This window comes from Tarenaya hassleriana, unplaced genomic scaffold (genome assembly GCF_000463585.1).
Source record: "Tarenaya hassleriana unplaced genomic scaffold, ASM46358v1 Cleome54, whole genome shotgun sequence".
NCBI lineage: Eukaryota > Viridiplantae > Streptophyta > Magnoliopsida > Brassicales > Cleomaceae > Tarenaya > Tarenaya hassleriana.
In genome coordinates, this window is record NW_010968045.1 from 400,879 (window position 1) to 426,877 (window position 25,999).

The following is a 25,999-nucleotide window of genomic DNA, read 5'->3' on the forward strand; positions in this document are numbered from 1 at the left end:
CCAAAGGGAAAAACCCTCTTTCCCCTAATAACTTGATAAAGCTTCAATTGGATTGGATGGTTTATCTTTGTGTCCATGTTGAAAGCTCTTTTGACACTTGATAAATATAAAATCTTCCCCTCAATTCCATTATGCACATCTCCAACAAATTGTTCTTAACTACTATATCGTTCTTGTCCTGTGGTTCGCTATATCTGTCTCTTTGAAGGCTTTCGGCTGTTGGGTTCTTGATGTCATGAGCAAACATCTTATATATATTATCACAAGAATCAGGAGTCCTTACCAGTTGGCTTGTCGTGCCATTATTATCCGATTTATGATCGGACGGATGTGTTTGTGTTATCGGTTTTACAGGTTGATCTACGCGGGGAAGCAGCTTGCGGATGACAAAACAGCGAAAGATTACAACATAGAAGGCGGGTCTGTTCTTCATCTGGTTCTTGCTCTTAGGGGTGGTGGATCTCCTCATCATCTCTAGGCAAGAGAGAGCCATATATAACACATTTTCTTGTCCCGGTAACATCTTGTTTGTTTGGTTGGATTTGCCTTGTGTGATTTGTGTTTGGAGTGGAGGGGATCATCACCATCATCATCTTAAGTCCATGGATATGTTAAAAAAACTTGATTTATAATGTGATGGAGTCCCACATCGACCGTGGGGAGGAATCTGGGACCTCTATATGAGGGAGGCTCAACCCTCCACCCTTGAGCTATGTTTTGGATAGAGTTAGGACCCAAACTCTATCATAATTATCTGCAAATCCCACTTGCAAATGTTTTGATAATATATATATACATATATATGCTAATTTGGGTTTTCGTTTTAAATATCCAAATATTCAAATCACTGTGATATTCATATGGATTAAGACAGGTACATGATAAAAAATAAAGTATAATGTATGGCTAATTTCTACTAGGATACATACATACATACATACATTTCTATATTTCCTGCATTAGTAATCAACTCTTTTATTTTATTTTTCTCCATACGAGTCTATGACTCATCAAATGAAGGCTACTAGAAATGGTGTATATATTTACACACGATTTGTGTATATATATATATATATCTTTATATATATATATATATATATGTGTGTGTAACTATGTAAGGTCATATGGTGCGGTGGTTGTTTCGCTATTCGGTTCAGATTCGATTTGAAAATGGTTCGGTTCAATTTTTTCAGTTTTATAAAAATATATATCAATCGGTTTATTAGAATTTTTTCAGATTCGATTTTCAAAATGAATGTTAGTTTACCAATTTAGAATTTCAAAGAGTTCATAGGACCAAACAAAGATATCAACTTTGTTTTCGTAACCTACAAATTCTTAGCAATGAATATCAGAATTCCAGTCCGGTTTAGTCCGGTTTGATTCGGTTTAGCTTGATTTGGTATGAAAAATTTATACAAATATGAACATCAGATTTTAAGGATGACCAATTTCATTAATGACCGAATAGATGAACCGACACAAGCAAAATAAAGTATAATCGTAATCGAAGTGAATCCGACATAAGTGATTTGTCTAAATTGGAAAAACCGAATCCAAAATTGAACTCGAACTGAACCGATCCAAAATCAAATTGGATCGAACCAAACCACATTCAAAACAAAAACGGAATGGTTATAGTTTTTGTGTCACCGAAATAATCGAAGCCGAAATGACCATCCTATAAAAACACTTGCTCTTCGTAAAGAAAACGTCATACCATGGAATGTTTTTCCGAGCGTTTTAACCGATAAACCCGTGTACAATATTACGATCATACCCTTACACCGGCAGGTTCGACAACTACGGGAAATACGGGCTGCTGTGCGGGTCGGACGGGCTGCCGCACCTGATAGTGAACGGTGACCAGCGGCATTGGGGAGAATTCATAACGCCGGGACTGCTCTTCCTGTACATAGCCGGATGGATCGGGTGGGTGGGCCGGAGCTACCTCATAGCCATCAGCGACGAGAAAAAACCCGCCATGAAAGAGATCATCATCGACGTCCCATTGGCCACCCGCCTCCTCTTCCGCGGCTTTATCTGGCCCGTCGCCGCCTACCGAGAGTTCCTCAACGGTGATCTCGTCGTCAAGGACGTCTGATCAAAGCTTCTTCCATCGCTGCTTTAGGGTTTTTTTTTTTCCTTCCATAACCTTTTGTGTAGTGTTGCTTAATTTACATGAAAACGTTAGTTACCCTATATTGGACCGTTATGAGTCTATGGGAATTGTTATTGAATTTTTCACGTCGGGTCATTATAGAAATTTTATAAAGTGGAATATTTTCTTATAACACAACAAACGCAAATTCTATAATAAGAAACCAAAGGCGAATATATATATATATATAATATATAGTATATCATTACATGATCAACCGAATATCACAAGTATACGCATATATATATATATATAGTATTTACAATACATGTCAAAAACAAACAAAGTACTCTCCTCACAGCTCTCGCACCAAATCCCGAATACAACAAAAAAAAAACCCTCAAAAGTACCCCCGAGTACTTATACATGTATATATATAGATTATACAATATACATAAACCGTACATATCTATAGATACAATGTATATATATATATATATGTTAAATATCTGACCCTGTGTATACAAAACACACAGCAGTTTCTTTACTGAATAATCCTCCCCACAAAAAAGGAAAGAAAATTTAATATATAACTAGCAAGACCACATGGACTCACCCAAGCTAACCTGGTCAACCATATCCATGTGGTCAAACATCGGCTTGTTATTGGCTTGTGGCGCAGCCGAGTGGCGCACCTTCAGATGCACCACCTCGGCCTGAGCCTGGGCCAGCTGTGTCTGGAGAACATCTATTTGATGTTGAAGTGACGAGATTGCCCCTACGCATCCGTACACCGGATCTCTCACCCTAGCGTTCGCTTCGTAGACCATGCTGCTCACCGCGTCTCCTCGTTTGTCGATTGGTAGTTCCTGGTTCGAGATTGGACGAACAAAAAAAAAATGATGATCTTTCTCTAGATAATAAATATATTAATGTTTTCATAAACACTTCCACAAGTGAAAATTAAATGGTTTTAGGTACGGATGGGCGGTTCCGGAACTCTGTTCGGAATTTTAGCGGCGGAAATGATTTATTTGGTATTCTAAAATTTGTACCAAATTAGTACCGTATATTATTCGGTTCGATTCGGTTTAAGTTTCGGTTTTTGTTAAAAAAAATAGATTTTCTTAAGAAAATTTTGATTTTTTGAGAATTTTAAAATTTTTGATTCAGTTTGATTCTAGAAAATTCGGTTCTATAAAAAATACCGTTTGAGAAATTTAAATGCTATGGTTCGGAAAAAATTCTGAAATTTTCGGTTCAATACGAGTCGAGGACGCCAACTGCAACGTCCACCTAGATTTAGGTTTTGTAGAAAGGTGTGATCTTTTATATATATATATATATATATATATATAGATGGATATTGGATCCTAATTTATGCTAATTTTTTTATAAACACTTGATCAAAATGAAAGGCAATGGTCAGATGAATTCGGTTCGTATTTATTCCATATCATACCTTTTTACTGTTTTATGTTGAATTAGGAAAAAGAAAAAAATATATACGTGTGGGTGTGTATATATATATATATATAATGATAAAATAATTTGACTAATCTTATATGTGATTGGATGCATTAACTAAACAAGTGGCTCTTTTTTCTTCTACACGAATTTATTTTAGAATAGGGAGGAGTCACATGAACGACACTTGCAATAAAATCAAATCATGGTTAATTAAAATATTTTAATTACGCGCACTTTAAATTTCATTATCGATAGGACGTCGGTCGAAATTATGGCATTTTCAACTGCAAGTATAATTGGTTCTCAATCTTTTGTGAAATGACATCAGGAAATTTTGGAATCCATTTGTTTAATAGACCCTAATAATATAATATGAGTGACATGCACGCGTATGTCTTTTTATATGTATATGTGTATATATATATATATATATATATAAATATGTTAAATCTACGTCCTCTCAAAGTGCGAAAAGATTATCATACAAATAAACAATCCATATATTTATTTTTGTTTATTTTATTTAATAGCCAATTATGCAAACATTTTCTAAAAGCCCAACAAAAGAGACCCATGATAGGTTATCTTTACATGCATATATATATATATATATCTATGATCAATCCTATGATCATCTTCGTCTGTTGAGGAAATGAAGATGGAACCCCTTAGTATTACAACTAAAAAAAGCCTATGTTACAACTTACACACACACACATATATATATATATATAATAAAGTCTAAATAATACACACAAACATATATATATATATATATAAGTGCTTGATACCGTAGATGGAATTTAAATTTTTGTACATATATATATAGATATAGATATAACAACATATATACCAAGTTGTTCCATGCATGCCGCGGAGTGTTAGGCATCAACAATATAAACGATCATAAGCCCATGAAGGAGACAGCAATAAACTGAAGATGTAATTTTCATCTCTTTAACGCAACTATATATATATATATATATATATATATATATATATATATATGTGTTAATGAAAGAAAAAAGTGATTAATGAAAGAAAAAGGTGATGTTGCACTTTGGAAACGATTTACCTAAAGATCTATATGTATCATCATACAAAATACATTATATTAAAAAAAAATTATTAAGATAACCATTTGTTTTGTAATATTTTTCCTAGTCGACAAGGAAATTTTTGGGTTGTTGTCGTTTTTAGGTTATTCTTTCACAGTATAACCAAATCCATGGAAATTATTGGCACTAAATAAAGACTAACGAATTGGGTTGGCCCATCATATACATACATATACATACATATACATACATACATATACATACATGCACACATACATACATACATACATACATACATATACATACATACACATATATAGAGAGAGAGAGGTTGAAATACCTGAAGCATTTTGTTGACGTTGCTGGCGCCGAAGACCTTATGGACGTTGGCGAATTTGTGAGGTTCGTCGGCCGGAAAATATGGAGCGAAGACGCAGTCCTGAGCGCATCTCCTCCGCAACAGCTTGCACGCCGCGCACGGCGACGCCGTTCCCTGTTTCCGGTTACCCCCTTCCTTCATCTCTCTCTCCTCCCACACACGTGCCACGTGTCCCCCTCTCTCTCTCTCTAACACCCGCTAATGTGTGTATATATGGGCATGGACACTTGAAAGCTTCGGACAAGAATAGGAAGTGTAGAGAGAGAGGGGGAGGGGGAGATTTATAGAGCGGCGAATTCTATTAAGGAAAGAAACATAAAGCAGAGGAAGATTGTGATTTCAGTTGAGTGATTATTTTTTTTTACAAATTTTTAAAAATAAAAAGTCAGCACATCTGAGAGTGGGACCCGCAGATTGAATAACTTTAGATTTTTGGTCCATTCGGACAGTGACATCACATGACATAAACCACCTCTTTTTGGCGCCATTTCTTTTGTTTTATTTTCTTCTTCTTCACATATAATTATCTCGCCGTAAATTAATTTCATAAAGAATGCATGAGTTTAGGAGATCAGAACTTGTCCGAAAACTAATTAGAACAATATAATATACTTTTTTAAAATGAAAAATTAACGTTAATTAATCGAGTATGTATATATTAGGAGGTTGTGTGTATATCTATGTGTATTCCGAAAATAAAATTACGATTTTGATTGCTTTTTATTTTTATTTTTTGTTATTTTTTTTTCCTTAATAGTATTATCACTTTTCCAAAGATGGGTAATGGATTATACAAGAAGAAGAAGAAAAAAATGTGTAGGCTCGTGCTTGTGCATGCTATCATTGCTATCTTCCTTTTTACGCAGAAGGCGTAGGGGTGGGACCCACTCACGTCCATATTCTCCGACGAAATCATACAAAATTTACGCATTTATCTGTTCATTTAGATTTGAATCCAGGGTGAGAACATGCCTTGCACTTACTTGTTTTGGACAGAAATAGTAAAAAATGTGTTTGGTTAATAGGGTGGACGATTCGGTATTCGGTTTGGGTTATATTTAAAAATAGTAGTTCAGTTTTGTTTAGTTTTATAAAAATATATACCAATCAGTTATTATATCATATCGGGGCGGTTCCAGTTTTTACTAAGAAAATTTAAGATGTTCTTAAAAAAATCGGTTTTTCGGATTTTTTTTATAATTCATTTCGGTTCCGTTACGAGAAATTCGATTTTCTAATAATAATACCGTTCGAGAATTTTAGACGGTTCAAATCGAAAAAAATACTGTATTTTTTGGTTCAGTTCAAAAAAACCCTACCGAAACGTCTATCTTAGTATACTATGTATATGTATATGTATATGTATATGTATATATATGTATATGTATAGGCCTAATCGACTGAGCAACAATGTGTAACGCCATGTAAAGACAGTCCAACGCCGTTTTAGGGCTTTCAAAGATTCTAGGCCGATTCTCTTAACCTATTAAAAGAAATTCAAAGATACATAGACTAGACAGTCTAAAGTCTAGACCGGTGCTAAGATTACTTTTTTTATATATATAGTAAATTCTTCATTATTAAAAATAATTTTTAAAAACTTAAGCATATGTATATATGTATATATGTACTTAAAACTTCAAAACGTGTCTTGTTAGTTATATACATATATATAATATATATATTTAAAACTTTAAAATGTGTCTTGTTAACGTACTATATATATATATATATGAATCTTATTAGAACACTAATCATATTAGAAATATAATTTCATAATAGATAAGTCTAACTCTCCAAAATACCCTATAATTAATATATATATATATATATATATACATGTAGTGGACGTGTCGTCTGTTGTCGATAAATAAAGCGGAAAGAAACCACATGCATGCGCGTCGTGTTATGGGAAGACAACAAAAGGCGCCCATAGCTTTCAAAAGTACGAATCACTTCACTTGTATTCATTTCGTGCATGTAAACTTCATAATTATTGTGTTTATGGTTTTTTTTTTCTGAAATATATTCCCCTTAATTATGTCATTTTTGGTGAATTTGTTTTAAAAAATATATATATTAACCAGTCACAAAACCCCATGATTTTAAAAATAAATTTTAAATTCGCAATTTGTAATTTAAAAAAAAAAAGTGAACACAAATTGTAGCCTTGCTTTGTTGGTCCAAAGTTCGAAATTATTGGATTTCAATTAATATCCAATATTAAAGTAATAAAAAAAATAGATTTTCGTCCAGCCTCTGTCGTGTGCATGATGTCACGATGAATTTGATAAATGATGAGAGAAGAACGTGCATCTTTATTTGTCTTTTTTTTTTTTTTGTAACTTTATAAAACCTCGTAATAAGAATCTTTGGATAACCCAATATAACCAAAGTTTCTTATTTTAGCCCTAACATATATATATATATATATATATATAGAAAAAATATGTAACAAATAACATTGTCCACATTTAATTCCCTTTGACCGAAATTCACGAATATATAACCATAGGTTTAATGGCAAATACTATAACAACCCATAAATACAAAAAAGTGTGTGTATGCATGTATATATATATATATATATTTGTATTTAGGTATGCATACACACCCAATTTATTTGTATTTATGGGTTGTTATATTAAAAATTATTAGAGATAATTAAATAATTTAAATTTATGATTTTATAATGGGAAAATTAGCAGCACAATCCAATGAACAGTAAGGGACAAAACGTTGATTAAATGTAACCTTATTATAAAATAAGATGAAATGTTTTTGGACCGTGTCTGTCGGTTTCAAGAGATCTTTCCCCTCAATTTCGAAATCTTTATTTTTTTTAAATAGACTTTGATTTTTTCATTCAATAGAAAAACGCGTCGGCAGGTAACTACTCAACGCCAAAAATCTAAACTTTCATAAATTTTATAAATAAAATAATCGTGTACGTGTGCGTCCATGCCTTATATTTTCATTTAATGGAAGTTTTGTCATAACAACTATTGGATACGGAATCGTGGAAAAAAAAAACCCTAGCAAGATAAGAAATTCAAATGGTAGGTAGAATCAGGAGTCGGCGTTTGGAAACGGTTCGGGTTCGGGACGGAAAGAGATTGGTTCGATTCTTTCGGTTTTATAAAAATAAGTACCAATCGGTTTTTATATTGTATTCGGTTCGGTTCGGTATCGTTTCGGTTCGGTTCTGGTTTTATTAAAAAAATGATAGATTTCCTTTAAAAATATTCGGTTTTTTGGGATTTTTTAAAGTTTGGTTCGGTTCGGTATCGGTTCCGGAAAAATTCGGTTCTCTAAAAATGGTACCGTTCGGGAATTAAAAACAGTTTCGGGTCGGTAAAAGTACCGTTTTTCGGTTCGGTTCGGTTCGGTTCGGTTCCGAAGAACCGAACCGAAACGTCCAGCCCTAGGTAGAATTAGGACGGATAATTAGGCTGAGTTATTCAAAAATGTATAATAAATCCAAAATTGAGTCTCTCAACTGATAAAAAAAGAAAGCAAAACTTTTTCTCAATCCAAATTCGAATCCTCACTTAGGAAGGGGTATTCGCGTGGACTTCTCCGGTTTTCTGAAAAATGTAGTCGGACCAAAATCCGGTGAACTTCCAGATTATCAAAAAAAAAATATATAATGATATTTGAATCGAATTTTATCTAAATATTGATTGGTTATCATTAGATAACTCGATTAAATGAAGGATAACTGAATCCAAAAACAAATAATATAAAGATGATTAAAACCCCTCAATCAGAGTGAAATTATTTTAAAATATTGATACTTTTGATAAAAAAAAATCGAATTCGAATCAAAACTAAAGAGAATATGAATCGAATTGAAACTCAATTGTAAAAATTAAATGAATATAAAATTTCTTAAACTAAAAAAAATCCAAATGTTAAAATAACAAAAAATAGATATTCTGATCGGTCCAATTTTGAAGTATATATAATAAAGAATAAAGATTTTTTTAGGTAATCGGATGGACCGAGGTCCAGACTAATTTTGAAGTCGAGAGTAAACAATATAATTATAATATGCATTTTTCACCCCAATTTGAGATTCGAATTCGGGGCGGAATAAACATTTTGCATTCTCATTTCACCGGTTGAGCTATCCAAATTGGGTGTTGAAGAATAAGGTGTTGATGAAACTAATGGATCTATAACAAGACTTCATATAATATAATCATTATAAAGAAAACACAACCTCATGCATACGTTTCTATATCCAAACCCTAAGCAAAATCAAGAACGTGCCATAATTGGGACGTGAAAAACAAATTATCAATATGTAACAGTGTAACTTTCACTTTCATGCACGCTCGTGGAATAACATCGTTAATTAGCAATTGGTAGTTTTTTTGGATATCTACACTCATAACCTACAAAAAATAAAAATAAAAGCACCTTATGGTATGACGACAGTCCAATCAAATATCGGTATGGAAATTTTTCCACCTCATCATTTGGAGGAAAACAAACTACCCATCATAACATTTGAACCGTAGACGCAATTTAGATTTTGATCACGATTGGACCACGCCATTTATATTCTAATCTTGAATTTAATACACTATCTATATATGGTATTGTTAAGATTTGCCTAAATAAGCCTTTACCAAAACCTAATCCCATTAGAAAATGGCCAAAACCAGCAAGGGATGGATCAAAATTTCTTCCTAACCCATGTTTGAATCTCCATTTGAGGAGGAACATACATGGGTTTCTCCGGTTTTTTTTTTTAACATCTAGTTGGTTCTAAGATCCGGTAAATTTGGAGAGAGAAAAAATTCCGATCAAATTCTATTAGGACGTTGATACTAATTCTATTATAAATATAATTATATAATAGATAAATCTATCTCATCTACATAATTCTCTATGAATCCCAATAGGTATAAACAATTACAAGAATTACCTAATGAAGTAGTTGCTATATCAGTCAATGCGGATCCACAAGTTCACTCAATTTGTAAAAGCAACGGAAACATATAAAGAATTATCATTAATTTATGACATATTTAGGAGAAAAAAAAAAAGATGAAAAGGGGGAGGGGGACAAATGTAAAATGAGGATGGAATTATTACACAATGGTCAACTCTTGTTGGGATTAAAAATCTAATGGTAGTTAATTAGTCAAGGAATGTCCTTTAGGACAACAACAACCCTAGTAATTTAATATTAGGTGTTCTTTTGCACCCCCCACATACACACACACACACACACACACACATATATATATATATATATATATATATATTATCTCACACACACAAAAAGGAAATGAAAATAATTATAAATTTGGTTGGTAAGAATTAGAAAATTAAAAAAACAAAATTGTATATGTATCATATTATTCTTTTACATTTTGAAAACGCGTGCAAATATAATTGAGTGTACCTTTTACCCCCAAATTAAAACCATAGTGAAAATCTCACGGTTTTTGTCCATCCCAATAAGGTAGTTTGTAGTAAAAAAAGAAACTCCCATGGTCATTCAAAAGCATTTAGCACGAGATTTCAATTATAATTTCACTTTTTTCTTATCCAAAAAATATTAATTTTGAATCCATTTGAATTTTATTCGTGTTAGTTTTCGATTTGGATTTTATTAAACAGTATATTTATTTTTAAAAATATTTTTCTAGATGCACCTAAATTGATTTTAAAAAACTATACACAATCAAATTTTTATATCGAAATGGATTAAGGGGTGGGCAATTCGGGTTTCGGTTTCGGTTCGGTTCAGTTATATTCGGGTTCGGTTATTTCGGTTATAGAAAAACTATAATTATTTGGTTTTTATATAAATTCCGGTTCGGTTCGGTTCGGTTATTTTTCGGTTCGGGTTCGGGTTCGGTTCGGTTTTGGTAAAAAGTTCAAATTTTCAAAGAAAATATCGGTTATTCTCTCGGTTTTTTCGGTTATTTTTTATTCGGTTTGGTTTCGATTTCGATTTCGGTTTCGGTTTCGGTTTCGGTTTTTCGGGTTTAAGGAAATCATAACCATTCTGTTTTGATTTCAGATTCGGTTTGGGTACGGTTATGTCTTATTCGGTTTGGTTCGATTCGGTTATTCAGTTAATAACCGAAATGGTCACCCGACTAGGGTTTCATTTCGATTTGATTTTTTTATATCTAGATAAAATATCTATATCAATATCTCCATCCAAATTACCTTTAGGAATAAATTCAAAAGGTATATAACATGTATGAATATTTTGTTTATGACAAAAAAAGAATTAATGTCGGAAAATGGTTATTTTACTTTTTTTTAAAAAGGTTAAATAAATAGAGGACCGTTGAGTGAAGTGGTAGAGACGTTGCTTTCGACGGTTGAAGGAGTTGGAAAAAGAAGCGAAAGCAAACTTCTTTCGGTTGATGGAGAAAAACAACGAGAAAAAAATAAAAATATAAAATCATGATTATAAATAATTCATTATATTTTAAATAAATATGACTTTCATATAATCATGGACCCTACCCCTTGTTGAATTTTCCTCGACAACATAATACTCGCACTATCTGTTTGTGCATAGATAGAATGGTGTCTAAAGTGGCTATTTCGGTTTTCGGTTTGGATTCCGTTTGGTTATATTTGGGTTTAGTTATTTTGTTTATAAAAATTTATAACTATTCAGTTTTATATCAATTTTGGTTCGATTCAAATTTAATTTTTTATTGGTTTAAAACTCAATTTTTTAAATAAATTTTCGATTTTTTCATTATTTTTTTCACATTTAGAAAAATAATCACAATTCAATTTTCATTTCATATTACAGTTATATCTTATTTGGTTCAGTTTGGTTACAGTTATATTTTTAGAAAATATTTGTTTGGTTTAAAACTGGTTTGGTTGGTTATATCTGATTTATATGTTTAGTTTAATTTAATTTTGAGCAATGTAAACATAGACAATCCGACTGGTTTTATATATACAAGATTATATTATTGGAATTTATAAACACCTTGTTTCTAATAAAATTTATTATAATGCATTTTGTTTACTATATAATCTAATGAACAAATTTCTATATGGACTAAAACATGCTTATAATAATAAATAAATAAATCATATTACATATGATTTCGGTACCATATTATATGATTTGAAATGGACGGTCCCGATCCTCTTAGCGTCATTTCCATCCACTAACAGGAATAGCTCTAGTTTTAATAATAAAGCATTAAATCGTATAAATATAATAATTTATATTAAAATTTAATAATAAGGGTAGCATCAAGAGATATCTGCTGATCATTCATGTAAGATCCTGCCCGGGAGCTTGACATGAACAAAATCAGATGGCCGATATGATGACGTTGACCTTTCAATTTCTTTACCTCGAATATAATTTTAAAAAAATTAAAAAAAATAAAATTATACAATTTGCATATAATAACTACAAAAAGATTGATTTATCGAATATTAAATGGACAAAACAAAATATTTTTTTTTAAAAAAAAAAACAGGAAAAAGATTAGCTTTTGAGTGATGGCAAGGGATTTGGGGATTGGGTTTTTTGCTTATTGGAAGATACCATCATTAGAGAGGTTTAGTGCCTTGTCGCTTAAGCAAATGTTCGTAAAGATAACATAAAAATTTTGAAATTAAAAACAGTCAATTATCTCAAATTTAATTTTCAACAAAACCCACTTGCATAAAGTAATTAGCATAATGATTAATTTACTAGTCCACTTAATTAGATCGAAATAAATGGACCAGGTCGTATGACCGTTTTTAGACAATACTGTCCAAGATATACTAGAGATATAATAAAAAGAAAAAATATAGCAATAAAAATATTTTTTTAATAATATATTATTTAATTTCCTTTTATTTTTAATAATATATTATTCAATTAAATTATGTATTGGAATAAAACTATATAATTCTCACGATCGGGTGGGAGCATGGGGTAAAATCCATGAGGTCAGGGGATCGAACTCCGTCGCTCTCCCTTCATCTAACTTGTTCGTCTGCTAGTTTATCATAATGGACTGATTTACATCATACGCGTGTGTTGCAGGCTCGTGTGCGTGGGTGTGGGGTTTGATCCGCATGCGCCTAAACCCAATTAGGGGTGGACAAAAATACCCGGATTTCGAGTACCCGACCCGACCCGAAGGTCGGGTACCTGAAAATTCGGGTATCCGAACGAATGAGACATGAGATCGGGTATTGGTATTAGAATACCCGAATTTTCGGATTCGAGTTCGGGTTCGGGTAATGGTTATTATCTCACGGGTATCCTCGGGTACCCGGATAATAAAAATATATATTTTAAAATTTAGATTTTTTATTAGATTTTATGTTATTTTATTTAGTATTAATGATTATATAGATATTATTGGGATATATATTTGATGTATTTTTTTAAAATAAAGTTATTTTAGATATAAATATAATTTAAATTTATTTTGAATGATTTTGTGTGTGTATATATAAATATATTTAAAAATAATAATTGAAAAAAAATATAAATATTCGGGTTCGGGTACCCTCGGGTACCCGGAAATTATCTCACGGGTTTTCGAATTCGGGTACTCGATTTTATGGGTATGAGATCGGGTAATAAAATATGTAACCCGAGATGTTCGGGTTCGGGTTCGGGTACCCTCAAATTTCCGGGTACCCGACCCGTGCCCACCCCTAAACCCAACTACTGCCCGAGCGTTAGGCGCGCCTCGTGGCCAGGTCCGATCGGAGGACCGTTAGGCGCAGGTGGTGGCCAGTTTGTCTCCGTTTATAAGGGTATGTAGTCACGGGTATACCCGTAATTAAAAAAAAAATGCAAAACAAAAATTATAAATAAACCTAGGAAAAGATAAGATAGTTTATCTGTCTTTTTTTTCCTATTTCTCCTCGATTTTATTTCGAATAAAAAAGTCATTTTTCTCCCCAAAATTTACATTATGTAAAACAAAAATCGTACACCATTCACATAATCAATTATTATTATTATTATTATTTTTGCGTGCATTTTCATAGGCGAGCCGACAATATATTGCAATCTTTAGCAAGAAGAAGATACGATAAGATCGACAATGAATGTAACATATTATCCTACTTTACTTTAAACTTGTCGTCTTCTAATTTCTACTTTCATTCACCAAAAAAATATTGATAAAATTAATGTATTTTTTTTAAAAAAAAATTTGTTTGAATTCTAAATGGTCAAACGAGGTCTTATAAAATATGATCTTAAATATAAATATTTTCTTAGCCACTCGTTTTAGAGTGAGAGGTGGCGGGCACGTGCATTTAATTTGTCATTAAAAGATATAAATGTAAATCTAATCACATATATTGTCATTAAAGGAGAAATACAATTTGGAATTATCTTTAATCATGGTCATGGTCTTAATCACACTTTTATTATTTGCTTAATTACTTTTATTCATATACAATAATGACGACGGACGATCAAACATAAATTAAAATTTCAGAATATACCTAAATAATCACTGCAATCACTTTTTATTGACTTGAAGGCGAAGAAAAGTATATACCAAACTTTGTATAAATTAATGTATATTATGACTATGTAATTATGTCACCTTGAATTTTTTTTATTGTCTTTTTTTTCTTAATTTAATCTAGGTTTATCCAAAGTATAAAATAAATAAGCAAAATATTTTCCATTACATGCATTATATATATTCCGAGAAATGTTTTCCTTTACTCCAAGTTTGTGAAAATATGAGGTTTAGTCGACACAAAATAAATATGTGATTATTAGTTTAATGAAGCTTAAAATTAGGTATAAATCCCAGAATAATGGAAAATACCATTAATAAATGGCGAAACTGTAAAATAAAAATGCATAAAAGTATTTTGAAGATTATTATTGTGGAACCAAAGGGACCCATTAAGGATTTATAGTCATACTTTTTGTCGGTAAAACACATTTAAAAGCATGTCAACATAGGGGGACATGGCGCCCAATGAAATTCGCCCAAAATAATAATATTCTGACGTGTAAATATTTATAATAAATAAATAAGTAATTCATTTTTGTTTTAGTTTTATTTGGGTTTCTTCTCTTGGTTTTATTAGTCAATTTGATCTACTCTAATAAAATCACAAATGTTTTAATAAATAATTACATCTTTTCAGTTTGACACATGTGAAAATTGATAAATATAATAGTAAATATATAAATATAGAATAAAGTATAGATGTATGCAGTTTTCCATTTGAGAATTAAAACATTTTTTCTAGAAAAAAGAAATTGGTATTTTACATAATTGATTTGGATGATGATTTTATTCGGTGAAAATTAATTAATTTTTATTTGTGATGCTATCTTTAATTTTTGTGGGTGATTTCTGTTATTATTCATATTGTTCCATGAATTACAGTTATAAATGTATATATAAATTTTCAATTTCAACGATTGATAGCATAAAAGTGATCCAGACAAGGTAATACTCAAATATAACCGGTTTTAACCGGACTAATAGGATGAACCGGACAATTTTAATCTAACCGGTTTTAACCGGGCGTGACCGATGAAAGGCCAACTAGAGCCCATATATTTGTAACGGCCCAATATATGCGGGCCTAACTTACATAAGATTAAGCCCGTTATAATGCGTATGTATTAAATAAATTAAAAAATAAAATTCCCAACTTCAACCCAAAAAATACTTGCACATTTGTTTTACAAGAACAAATTTATTATATCTAATATTTAAAAACAATTCCGATATGTCGATAATTATCTATTTATAATGTTATAAAGGATATATACTAATACACATAGCTCTGAAAATTTATTATTCGGAGTGGAGATGATTTATTTCATTGATAATCAAATTGATTTAAATGGAATGATTATAATTTTTAAAATAGAAAAAAAAAGATAACAGAAATTGAAAATTTCTAAAATATTTTTATCAATAAAAATATAAACAAACCAAATCGAATCAAACCAAATTTAATATAAAAACCGAATCAGTTATACATTTTCTTAAATCAAAATAACCAAAAACATAATCGAAAGGAAACCACATCATTCAGCCCTATTTTCACATACTTACGAAATAATTTTGTTAATATATTTATATATATATGGAGTTCATTTAATAAAATAAATATTCGATAATGTGTGTATATATATATATATATAAAAATTCATGGGCATTAGTACTACAATGTAGTCAAAAGCGAATGGTCAAAGGGTATCCTAGCTGGAAGACGTAATTAAACAATTGGCAGGAAGAAAAAGGGCTGCTGACGTGGCGAAACAGGCTTTTCAGTGTCCTGTCTTAAAGGACGAAACGGACATCTGTAAAAAAAATCTGTTGAAGAAACAAAAATAGTGAAATACGAATACCACTATTCGTATTTGTCCAATTATTGAGGGTATTCTCGTAAATTTAACCGTGTCGGTCCATCAACATTTTTTGTACGTATTTGTATATATTTTAATGTTCATCATTTATAGACATACATAAAAAAAAATCCATTTACGGATACAGAAACTTGCAAACAATTCCTTGAATGTATTATTTCTGCTATACCTAAAACAACCGAGGCAAAATCATTTCGCACAATATATAAACCGAAAACAAATTTAAATTTGGACGCATATGATTTTTATTAATTAAATTAATAAAAAGGAACACAAATTAAATATAAAAAACTTTATAAGTTTTGCGAAAACAAAAAATTATTTAAAAAATAAAGTTCTCTAATAAATGGAACATGAATGCAATGTAAAACCAATAGAAACCAAATATAAGAGAAGTTAAATAAATATAAGTTTAGATTTCAAAAATAAATAAATTGAAACATAAAATATCTCTGTCTACTTCTAAATTCTTTTTCTTTTTTTTTGAAAATTTTAATGACACATTTTATAAGTTTGGAAATTATAATCACACATTTTTCAAGTTTGGAAATAAATTTGAGTGTCTAAAAGTTTAAGGAATTTATTTTTTTACAATTTTACAAGTTCAATTTTTTTTTCTTCTAAATTCTAATACAAACATCCATTCAATTTTATTTTGAGTTAATATAACAATTTTTGGAGAACTCGTCCATTCGCACTCACAATCATGAATTTTTTTCTTTGGCAAAAAAATAAATTTTTTTGTTACTTTTTCAAAGTTTTTTATTTATTTTTTTTTCTAGTTTCGTGTTGGGGTTTCGTGCGATTCATTATGATGGAAGCATGTCAAACCATTTAAATATATATATGTGTGACATATATAATGCATGCATGGCTAAAAAGGTAAAAAAAAAAGACGAGGCTTAGGAAATGATTATCATTGGTTGTATCCTAAGTCCTAACCTTGGTATTGCAATAAATTATCATATATATATATATATATATATTCTTTTGATGTGAGATTTTGTGTAACATTTCGAGGTTTGAGATATGATCCTCGACAAAGTATATTCGATGCAGCGCTGAACATATAATTTAATCCACCACACCTCCCATGCATGCAAGTAATTTATTATCGAATTTTTTTGACCGGCTATTTAATATTTATTTATTATTGGATAAAACCCATAAAAAAAATTTGAAAATAAAATTTTAAACTTTTCGTTTAGCAAATTTTTTCTTAGACTTACAAAATATGTCAATATAATTTCCAAACTAATTTATAGACCATTATATGTCAATATAATTTCTAAACTAATTTATAGATCATTATCGTCGAGATTTCTTCGGACACCAATTAACAAGTTTGAAAATTTTAATGATATATTTTATAAGTTTGGAAATTATAATAACACATTTTGCAAGTTTGGAAATAAATTTATTACTCTAAAAGTTTAAGGAATTTATTTTTTACCATTTTAAAAATTCAATTTTTTTTTATAGGTTTTACCAATATTTAACGGGGATTATTGTCTTGTCCATCCTTTTAGACCATATAACACACATTCACACTAGGGATGGGCACGGGTCGGATACCCGGGAAAATCGAGAGATTTGGATTTGGATCCGGGAGACTCGGGTATTTAACTATAAGATTTGTATCCGGGATTTGGTATTTACGAGTATCCGGGGTACGGGTATCCGGAATAATAGTCGGGTACTCGCGGATATCCGGATCCGGATTTATTTAAGAAAAACAACAATATTCATAAATAAAATTTTTAAAACATGAAGATATATTTATAAAAATTGATGAATTATGATAAAATATATAAGACAAAAGAGATAATAAGAGACAAATAATAATAAATTTAATTTTTTTGAATTAATATTAAAAAAATGTGAAATTATTTCATGTAAAATAATTGTATTTAATAAAAATGTTATATAAATATAAGATATAATTATTTATAATCATAATACGCGGGTACCCGCGGATATCCGGTTTTAAAAATTCTATTATCCGGATTTGGATCCGGATTCACGGGTATTGAAAAATCAGTATTTGGATTCGGATTTGAAAATTACGAGTACCCTAAAATCGGGTATCCGTGAGACGAGTATCCAACGGATACCCGATTTTCGGGTATTTGTGCCCAGCCCTAATTCACACACAAAAATCCACATTGGTCCTGAGTTTATGAAGGTTAACGCATGTAATAGTTGTTCATCATATTCTCAATGAAATCATAAAATATTTACATATACGCGTGTGTGTTCATGTGTTATCGAACAATAATGAAAAAGGTTATATCTCGGAAACGTCATGAGATGTAATGATTTTCCTTACCACCGCCATGCAACTTACGTGATTGACGTACCCATATATATATATATTATAGTTTTAGAAGTCCGTGGAAAACCATGATGATGAGTTTTGATTTTTTAAATTCTGCAATTTCATCTTCTCTATCGGGGAGGGGCAAAAGAACGAGAAGAAAATTATAATTCTGTACTTTTGTTTGAGTAGAAATTATGCAAATATTCTTTTTTTTTCGATAACCGAATATTCTAAACCAAAATCTAGACTAATCTCGGATCAAATACATACCTTTTACCAAAAAAAAAAATCTAAACTAATCTCGAATCCGGGATAAATATATTCAATGTTAATATGTAAGTAGGCGAATAATTGCTTATAATATGGGATATTAAACTAATTTTGAGATCGGTCCAAATATACGCGTACAAAGAAATTATATAGCTTAATTTTATTATGATATATATATATATATATATAGCAACTGATAGCCAACGTAAAATAAAATTATGCAGATATTTAGACGAAATTAACTATATACTATGCGTTCTTCCATAGCTCGAAAATCGGATAGTTTTGTTATCCTTGAGTACTATTTTACTCTTCTGGTTTTTCGAAGGTATAATATAAAACAATATGATAATTTGAATTGTCGTTATAAAAAGAAATATGTACGTATGTACCCGCGCATATACACACATACGCACGTACGTACGTTTTCACCGTTGAAAAAAATACAAAGGTATATATATATATATATAGATTAGATCCTAACCGTGCAAATGAATCACGTGTATGCGTGCATGTATATATACACCTCGCGCATATGTGGATTGGAAGTTCGTCAATATTTGTAAAAAAAATAAATAAATAATGAGAAAACACGTATAAAAGTTGATAGCTTTACAAAAAGGCATGAAAAAGGTTTTAACTTTTTTTTTTTGGTTTTTTCAAAAGGATACGAAATCTCCATAGGATGCCTCCAAAATCTCCGAGGTCATGCATTACAATGCATGGGGTTAGTGTTTGAAATCATATAATCTACGTGCCCTTTGCCTCGTTCATTATATGTATATATATATATATATACACATATATATGCTATGATTGGTGGCTCTCTTCCCATGAGTGGATTTCATTACTATATATTTTGAAAAAAAAGCTCCACCCCTTTTTTCTTCTCTAGCATTCATTTTTTTTTTGATAATCGGGTGATCCCAAGCCCAAAGGCCCAGACTAATCCCGACCCACGCACACGACCCTGCAACACACACGTGAGATGTGAAACACATGAAGGTGGCAGGAGGAAAATATCCATACTCTGGATGTTGAACCCATATAAATAGAATCTAGACAACATATATATATATATATATATTTGGATAAACGAGTGTAAACCAAGATCCAAACTATTGAAATCTAGAACCATGTGATTTGGAATATATATATATATATTCCTATGGGTAATCGAATTTATAAATCAAGGTTCAAACTAATTTCCTAGTCAAAGACCGACTATGTAATTTGGAATATACGATCCTATCTAAAACACATTTTATGTCCATTTAACTGATTGAATTATCAAAGTTTGGATGCAATATATATATGGAGTTCATGTGATAACAGAGTGTAACCCATATTCCATGACTCGTTTGGCATTTTCTTCACATTTGGTCATAAAAACAAATCTCAAACCTCAACAAGGTTATCATGCGTTCCATATCTCACTTCATAGCTTATCCTATTGTTCATTTAATCATATGTAGTGTTTCCTATGGCGATGACCCACTTAGGATAAGATTGAAAGCGAGGAAAGATATAGAAAACAAAAAAAAAAAAACATTTAATAAGTTTAATAAAGACTATATAAAATTCTGCCCCTTAAATTAAATATATATATATATATATATATATATATATATTTAATTTAAGGGACAAGGAGATATAAATGGAAGGGAAATTAATTAAGAGGCCAATTAATGTGGGGGAATTACTAGTTTTGGTTCCCATTTTTGCAACCGCTGTCCTTTCTTTTGCACTTTGGTGACAATCTTAGTACTAACAACTAAAGACTTTGACCGGTCTCCTAACCCCTCAATCACGAACGCATATACATACACACATACACAGATAGGCATGTATGTATACATACATACAAGACCCCCTATACCCCACAAACCCTTTCTCCCCCTCTTTATCCAACACCCACCAAAACCCTTCTCTCTCTCTCTCTGGAAAAGCTGTGCCCTTTCTCTCTCTAGTTCTTGAAATCTCCTTCAAGGACATGACTGATCCATCAGGAGGAAACCACGGCGGCGGCGTGGCGATGAGAGAGTACAGGAAAGGGAACTGGACGGTGAGCGAGACGATGGTGCTGATAGAGGCCAAGAAGATGGACGACGAGCGGCGGCTCCGGCGATCCATCGGCCTCTCCACGGCGGAGCAACACGACGGAGGACGAGGAAAACCGGCCGAGCTCCGGTGGAAATGGATCGAGGATTACTGCTGGAGAAAAGGGTGTTTGAGGAGTCAGAATCAGTGCAACGACAAGTGGGACAATCTGATGAGAGATTACAAGAAGGTCAGAGAGTACGAGCGGCGAAGTGTAGAATCGTCTTTACACGTACCCGAAGACTCGGCCTCGGCCTCCGCCTCAGGCTCTGCCTCTGCCTCGTCGTCGTCGTATTGGAAGATGGAGAAGAGCGAGAGGAAAGAGAGGAACTTGCCGAGTAAGATGTTGTCTCAGATATACGACGCGTTAGTTGAGGTTGTGGAGAAAAAGGGTTTGTCTTCCACCGTCGCCGGAGGCGGCGGCGGCGGCGGACAACTTCCCAGGCTTCTTCATCAGTCTCTATCAGGTCCAATGATTGGTCAGCTGAAGCATCAGATTCCGGCTCCTGTTGTATTACCACTTCCGCCGCCGCCACCACCGCCTCCGGCGCCGCAATTTACCGCCGTGTCACTTCCTCAGCCGCCACCGCCTTCTTTTCATGCTCAGACAGTATTGCCCACAGTAGGTACCTTGATCTTCTCTCTCTTCTTTACTCCTTGATGGTTCCAAGTTGGGATCTTTCTTATATTTTTGGAAACTTTTCGACATTTCGATTAAAACCCACATGAAAATTTACGCTAATCTGTTGGATGAAACTGTAACATATCAAAAAGTTGCGACATTTTATGGTACCATGTTCAAACGAAACAAAAAGGTCCGAGCTTTTTGAATGTATATAACCTAATTTCAACATTGTTAGCGTCACACAATTTTCATGTAAATGAGAAGAAAATATCACATCTTTACGGATTTATAGACTAATACAAGCATGGGTCCGTATGTTTTCGACATTCTTGAAGGTGGGTCGTAGTAGCTCAGATTCTGATACGGGTGAGTCTCTAGACACGTCATCGCCGGCGAAGCGGAGGAGGATATCGGAGGCGGAAGCTGGTCCGAGCGGCGGCGGCGGGGGGAGCGACGCGGTCGGGGAGGCGATATCGAGAAGCGCGTTTGTGATCGCAGACGCGATTAGGGCAAGCGAGGAGAGACAAGACAAGAGGCACAAAGAGCTCGTGAGTTTGCAAGAGAGGAGGCTGAAGATCGAAGAATCAAAGGCTGAGATGAACAGACAAAGCTTGAATGGATTGATGGACGCCATTAATAAGCTTGCTAATTCAATTCTTGCTTTGGCTTCTTCTCATGATCATGATCATCATCATCATCATCAACACAATAATCAGCAACAAGAAGGTCCACCATAATCATATATATACATATATATATATTGCTTATGGCTATATATAATCACTGATTATCATATTATTATTTAGTTAATGATTTATGAAGAATTTGTATTGATTTTTTTTTATGTTCTATATATATATATGTTGATTCCATGCTAATGAAGCCTCTGATTAAGTGTAATCTATCACATTTTTTTTGTTCATACATTGGGTTTGAAATGCTCCAACTGTCTGCTGTTCTGTTTTTTTTTTTAATTTATAAAATTTTCTTTTATTGTTTTAGTTGTGAATTTGGTCAAACCAATTTATTGTTCTGTAATCAATCTGTATTGGTCAGTCAATGTAGGATTTTGTCTTGGTTCTGTCTGATTTTGAGTCATATATACACATGCAGTAAAATATTTCATTGTTTTTCCCCCCTTAATATCATATTCTAAAGATCCTTAGATTGATTATTTTTCTCACCATAATTAATTAAAGAAATTAAGGTGTATATATATATATATATTATCATCTCTCTTAAACAAACATAATACACTGTTTTTTTGTCCTAATTAAGAAGGTTAAAAATTAAAACTTTCTCAAATTCTCATTGATCTTAGCTAGAGAGTATAACTACTATATATGTGAGATATATGAATTAAACAGATAAAACATTAGCATTAGATATTTTGTTTTATATGTATGTATGTATGTATGTATGTATGTATGTATGTATGTATGTATGTATGTATGTATGTATGTATGTATGCATGTATGTATGTATGTATGTATGTATGTATGTATGCATATATGTATGTACGTATGTTTGTATGTATGTATGTATGTATGTATGTATGTATGTATGATTCTTGAGTATATATATCACCACTTTTCAAACTGTGGGAATTTGGGTGATGTACCATGAGAGTGGTGCAAGATTGTGTGATCTTGATAGCTAATCATGCGCTGATCATAGTCATACTTTTGGATAATTAGGGTGAAAGCGTTGTGTGGTGCACGCGCCGGCGTGGGCGAGTGGGGTAAATGGGGACGGGAATCAGAGAAACTGAGAGGAACATTAACACAAGAAAGAGAGACAGTGAGAAGTAGATATCAAAGGACACAGAGAGCGAGAGAGAGAGAGAGAGAGAGAGAGAGAGAGAGAGTGGTCAAAAGAAGAGAGAGAGGGTGGTCAAAGGAGAGTACTGTTTGTGACCATTCTTGAAGGTATTATTGGTGGGTTCTCTCTCTCTCTCTCTCTCTCTCTCTCTCTCTCTCTCTCTCTCTCTCTCTCTCTCTCATACACATATAACCTCTCTGCCATGTTTGTTTTTGGCTATGTATTCTCTCTTCCCGCTGCACCAAAGCCTGCCACAAAGGCCCCTTGTGGGGAGTGGGGGTTAATTGGTTCTCTTTCTTTCCTTTTCTTTTTCAAAATTTTCCACAACTCCCAAATTCTCCATTCATGTTGAGATACGAGGCAGACTTTATGCCACGAATCTCGGTCGTGAATCGTTACAATTAAGTACCCTTTTGAAATCAATAATATAACCTAATGGGTATATTATTAGGGGTGTCAAATGAGACAACTCAGATCGTTTGATGTTCGGCTCGTTTGGTTCGGATCGTTTTGGGCTCAACTCGTCAGGTTCGTTTTCTAACGAATCAGAAAAACCTCGACTCAGATCGCTCGCCAGTTTTCCGAGCTGAACGAGTCACCTCGTTGAGCCAGAGATATATAATATTTTTTATTTATATTTATTCTAAATTTAACTATAAATTTAATTAAATACATAAATTTTTTTTAATAAAACTCCAATATCATTTAATATTTTCAATTATCACCATCAAAATAATTAGGATATTTATAATATCATATGAATGATATGAGAAAAAAATAAATATAAAATTATATTAGAGATTTTTATATAAATTTAATTTATTTTAAAAAAAAATCAGCTCGTTGAACAGCTCGACAGCTCGTCGAGCCAGGCTCATTGAACACGTGTTCAATGAGTCTGGCTCGGTAGGTTCATTTTTTAATAAGCTGAAAAAATTACAGATCAGATCGCTCGTTTTCTGGCGAGCCACGAGCCAGCTCGCGAGTCGGGCTCATTTTGATACCCTATATATTATGTATATATGTTTAGGAAAGAAAGCCATTAGAGAAAAAAAATTATTAACTGTTGCTTTAGATTGAGATAGAAGTCATGCTTTAGATTGAGATGGAAGTCAGAGTTTTAGGAAAAACTCGGAACCGAAATTTTTTAAAAAAAAATAAATATATTTTTTTAGAGAATCAAAATTTTCTAAATTAAATCGAACCGAACCGAATCATTTTTTTAAAGTAAAAAACCCAAATTGATTTTTTTTAAAATATAAAAATTTCTAAATAATATTAAAACCGAACCGAACCCAATATAATATAATAATCGATTGGTACATATTTTTTATAGAACCGAAAAAACTGAACCGGATAAACGTCCACCCTAGTTGTGATTGTTTTGTTTACGAAAACATGTATATATGTATGTATGTATGTATGCTCATACATATAATAAATCAACTTGAAAAAAAGATCAAACTAGTAATATGGGATCATATGTGAAATGCCATAAGAAAAATATGTGAATGCCTAGTCTCCTTATTTACGGTTGGTATATGTTATTTGTCGCACCTTAAGAATGTTATAAACATTATTGAAAAAAAAAAGACTTATGAATTGTAGTGTACACAAATTTTTTGGATCATCTATATATCAAATCTCTAAAGATGATTAAAACCCTAGAAAAATTTAGAGATAAAACATAACAAGATAGAAAATATATAAAGTCTCATGAAACAATTTTCTTATATATACACAAGTTTATTTCAACAATATAATTTAACGAAATCGTTACAAACCATTTAATATCGTTGATGAATTCGATATATATGACACATAAGTTTACTTCAACAATATAATTTAACGAAATCGTTACAAACCATTTAATATCGTTGATGAATTCGATATATATGACACATAAGTTTACTTCAACAATATAATTTAACGAAATCGTTACAAACCATTTAATATCGTTGTTGAATTCGATATATATGACCGATAATTCCATGTATTAAAAATGCATGTTATATATATGATAAATTAAGGAAATGCAGTTGGCTCCATATTTATTGAATTTTCAAAATAAATAAACAAAATAATTCAATATTTGTCTGAATATTAAAGTATATAATTTCATGGAAGAAAAATATAAAAAATGTTGTAATAAGTGAAATCCAAAGTTTAAGTGATTTTATTGTAAAAAACCCAATAATAAATTTATTATTATTATTATTATTATTATTATTATTAAATGAAATAATATAAAGGAGCCTATTACTTTAATGGGCCTGTTTGGTAGGCTAAGGCAGGCACTCTATTGCAATGGTTCTGATAGGGGGGGGGGGCCTAAGGCCTTTCTATTTAGTAATTTAAAAAACTAACTTAAAAACAAACAAAAATTTATATATAATATATATGTTATAAATGAATAGTGAAGCTACGGTACTGTTCACGCAGCCGGGCACTGTTCACGCAGCCGGGTACTGTTCACGC

The 25,999-nt window shown here is 31.9% G+C and overlaps 3 protein-coding genes across 4 annotated transcripts in view; 2 read left to right on the forward strand and 1 right to left on the reverse strand.

Annotated features, from left to right (window-relative positions):
- Window positions 1-764, forward strand: part of LOC104798542 (ubiquitin-NEDD8-like protein RUB2) — a 2,137-nt gene extending 1,373 nt beyond the window's left edge. Inside the window, exon 3 of the mRNA XM_010520679.2 lies at window positions 355-764. Coding sequence (XP_010518981.1) covers window positions 355-478 — 124 coding nt within the window. The 3' untranslated portion in view covers window positions 479-764. The remainder of the gene's footprint in view (window positions 1-354) is intronic.
- A 1,607-nt stretch (window positions 765-2,371) lies between these two features.
- On the reverse strand, window positions 2,372-5,296 carry LOC104798543 (LOB domain-containing protein 4-like). Its single transcript, XM_010520680.2, has 2 exons — window positions 4,970-5,296; window positions 2,372-2,970 (listed from the first exon to the last, which is right to left on the reverse strand). Exons 1-2 carry the CDS (start codon window positions 5,147-5,149, stop codon window positions 2,695-2,697), a joined length of 456 nt encoding a protein of 151 aa, XP_010518982.1. The 5' UTR covers window positions 5,150-5,296; the 3' UTR covers window positions 2,372-2,694.
- A 15,581-nt stretch (window positions 5,297-20,877) lies between these two features.
- LOC104798544 (arp2/3 complex-activating protein rickA-like) lies at window positions 20,878-23,634 on the forward strand. Of its 2 annotated transcripts, XM_010520682.2 has the most exons (3): window positions 20,878-21,697; window positions 22,036-22,426; window positions 23,398-23,634. In XM_010520682.2, exons 1-3 carry the CDS (start codon window positions 20,969-20,971, stop codon window positions 23,400-23,402), a joined length of 1,125 nt encoding a protein of 374 aa, XP_010518984.1. In that variant the 5' UTR covers window positions 20,878-20,968; the 3' UTR covers window positions 23,403-23,634. The 2 variants fall into 2 exon arrangements, with proteins under 2 accessions (XP_010518984.1, XP_010518983.1); XM_010520681.1 differs by lacking the exon at window positions 23,398-23,634 and having other exon boundaries at window positions 22,036-22,695.
- The last annotated feature ends 2,365 nt before the right edge of the window (window positions 23,635-25,999 follow it).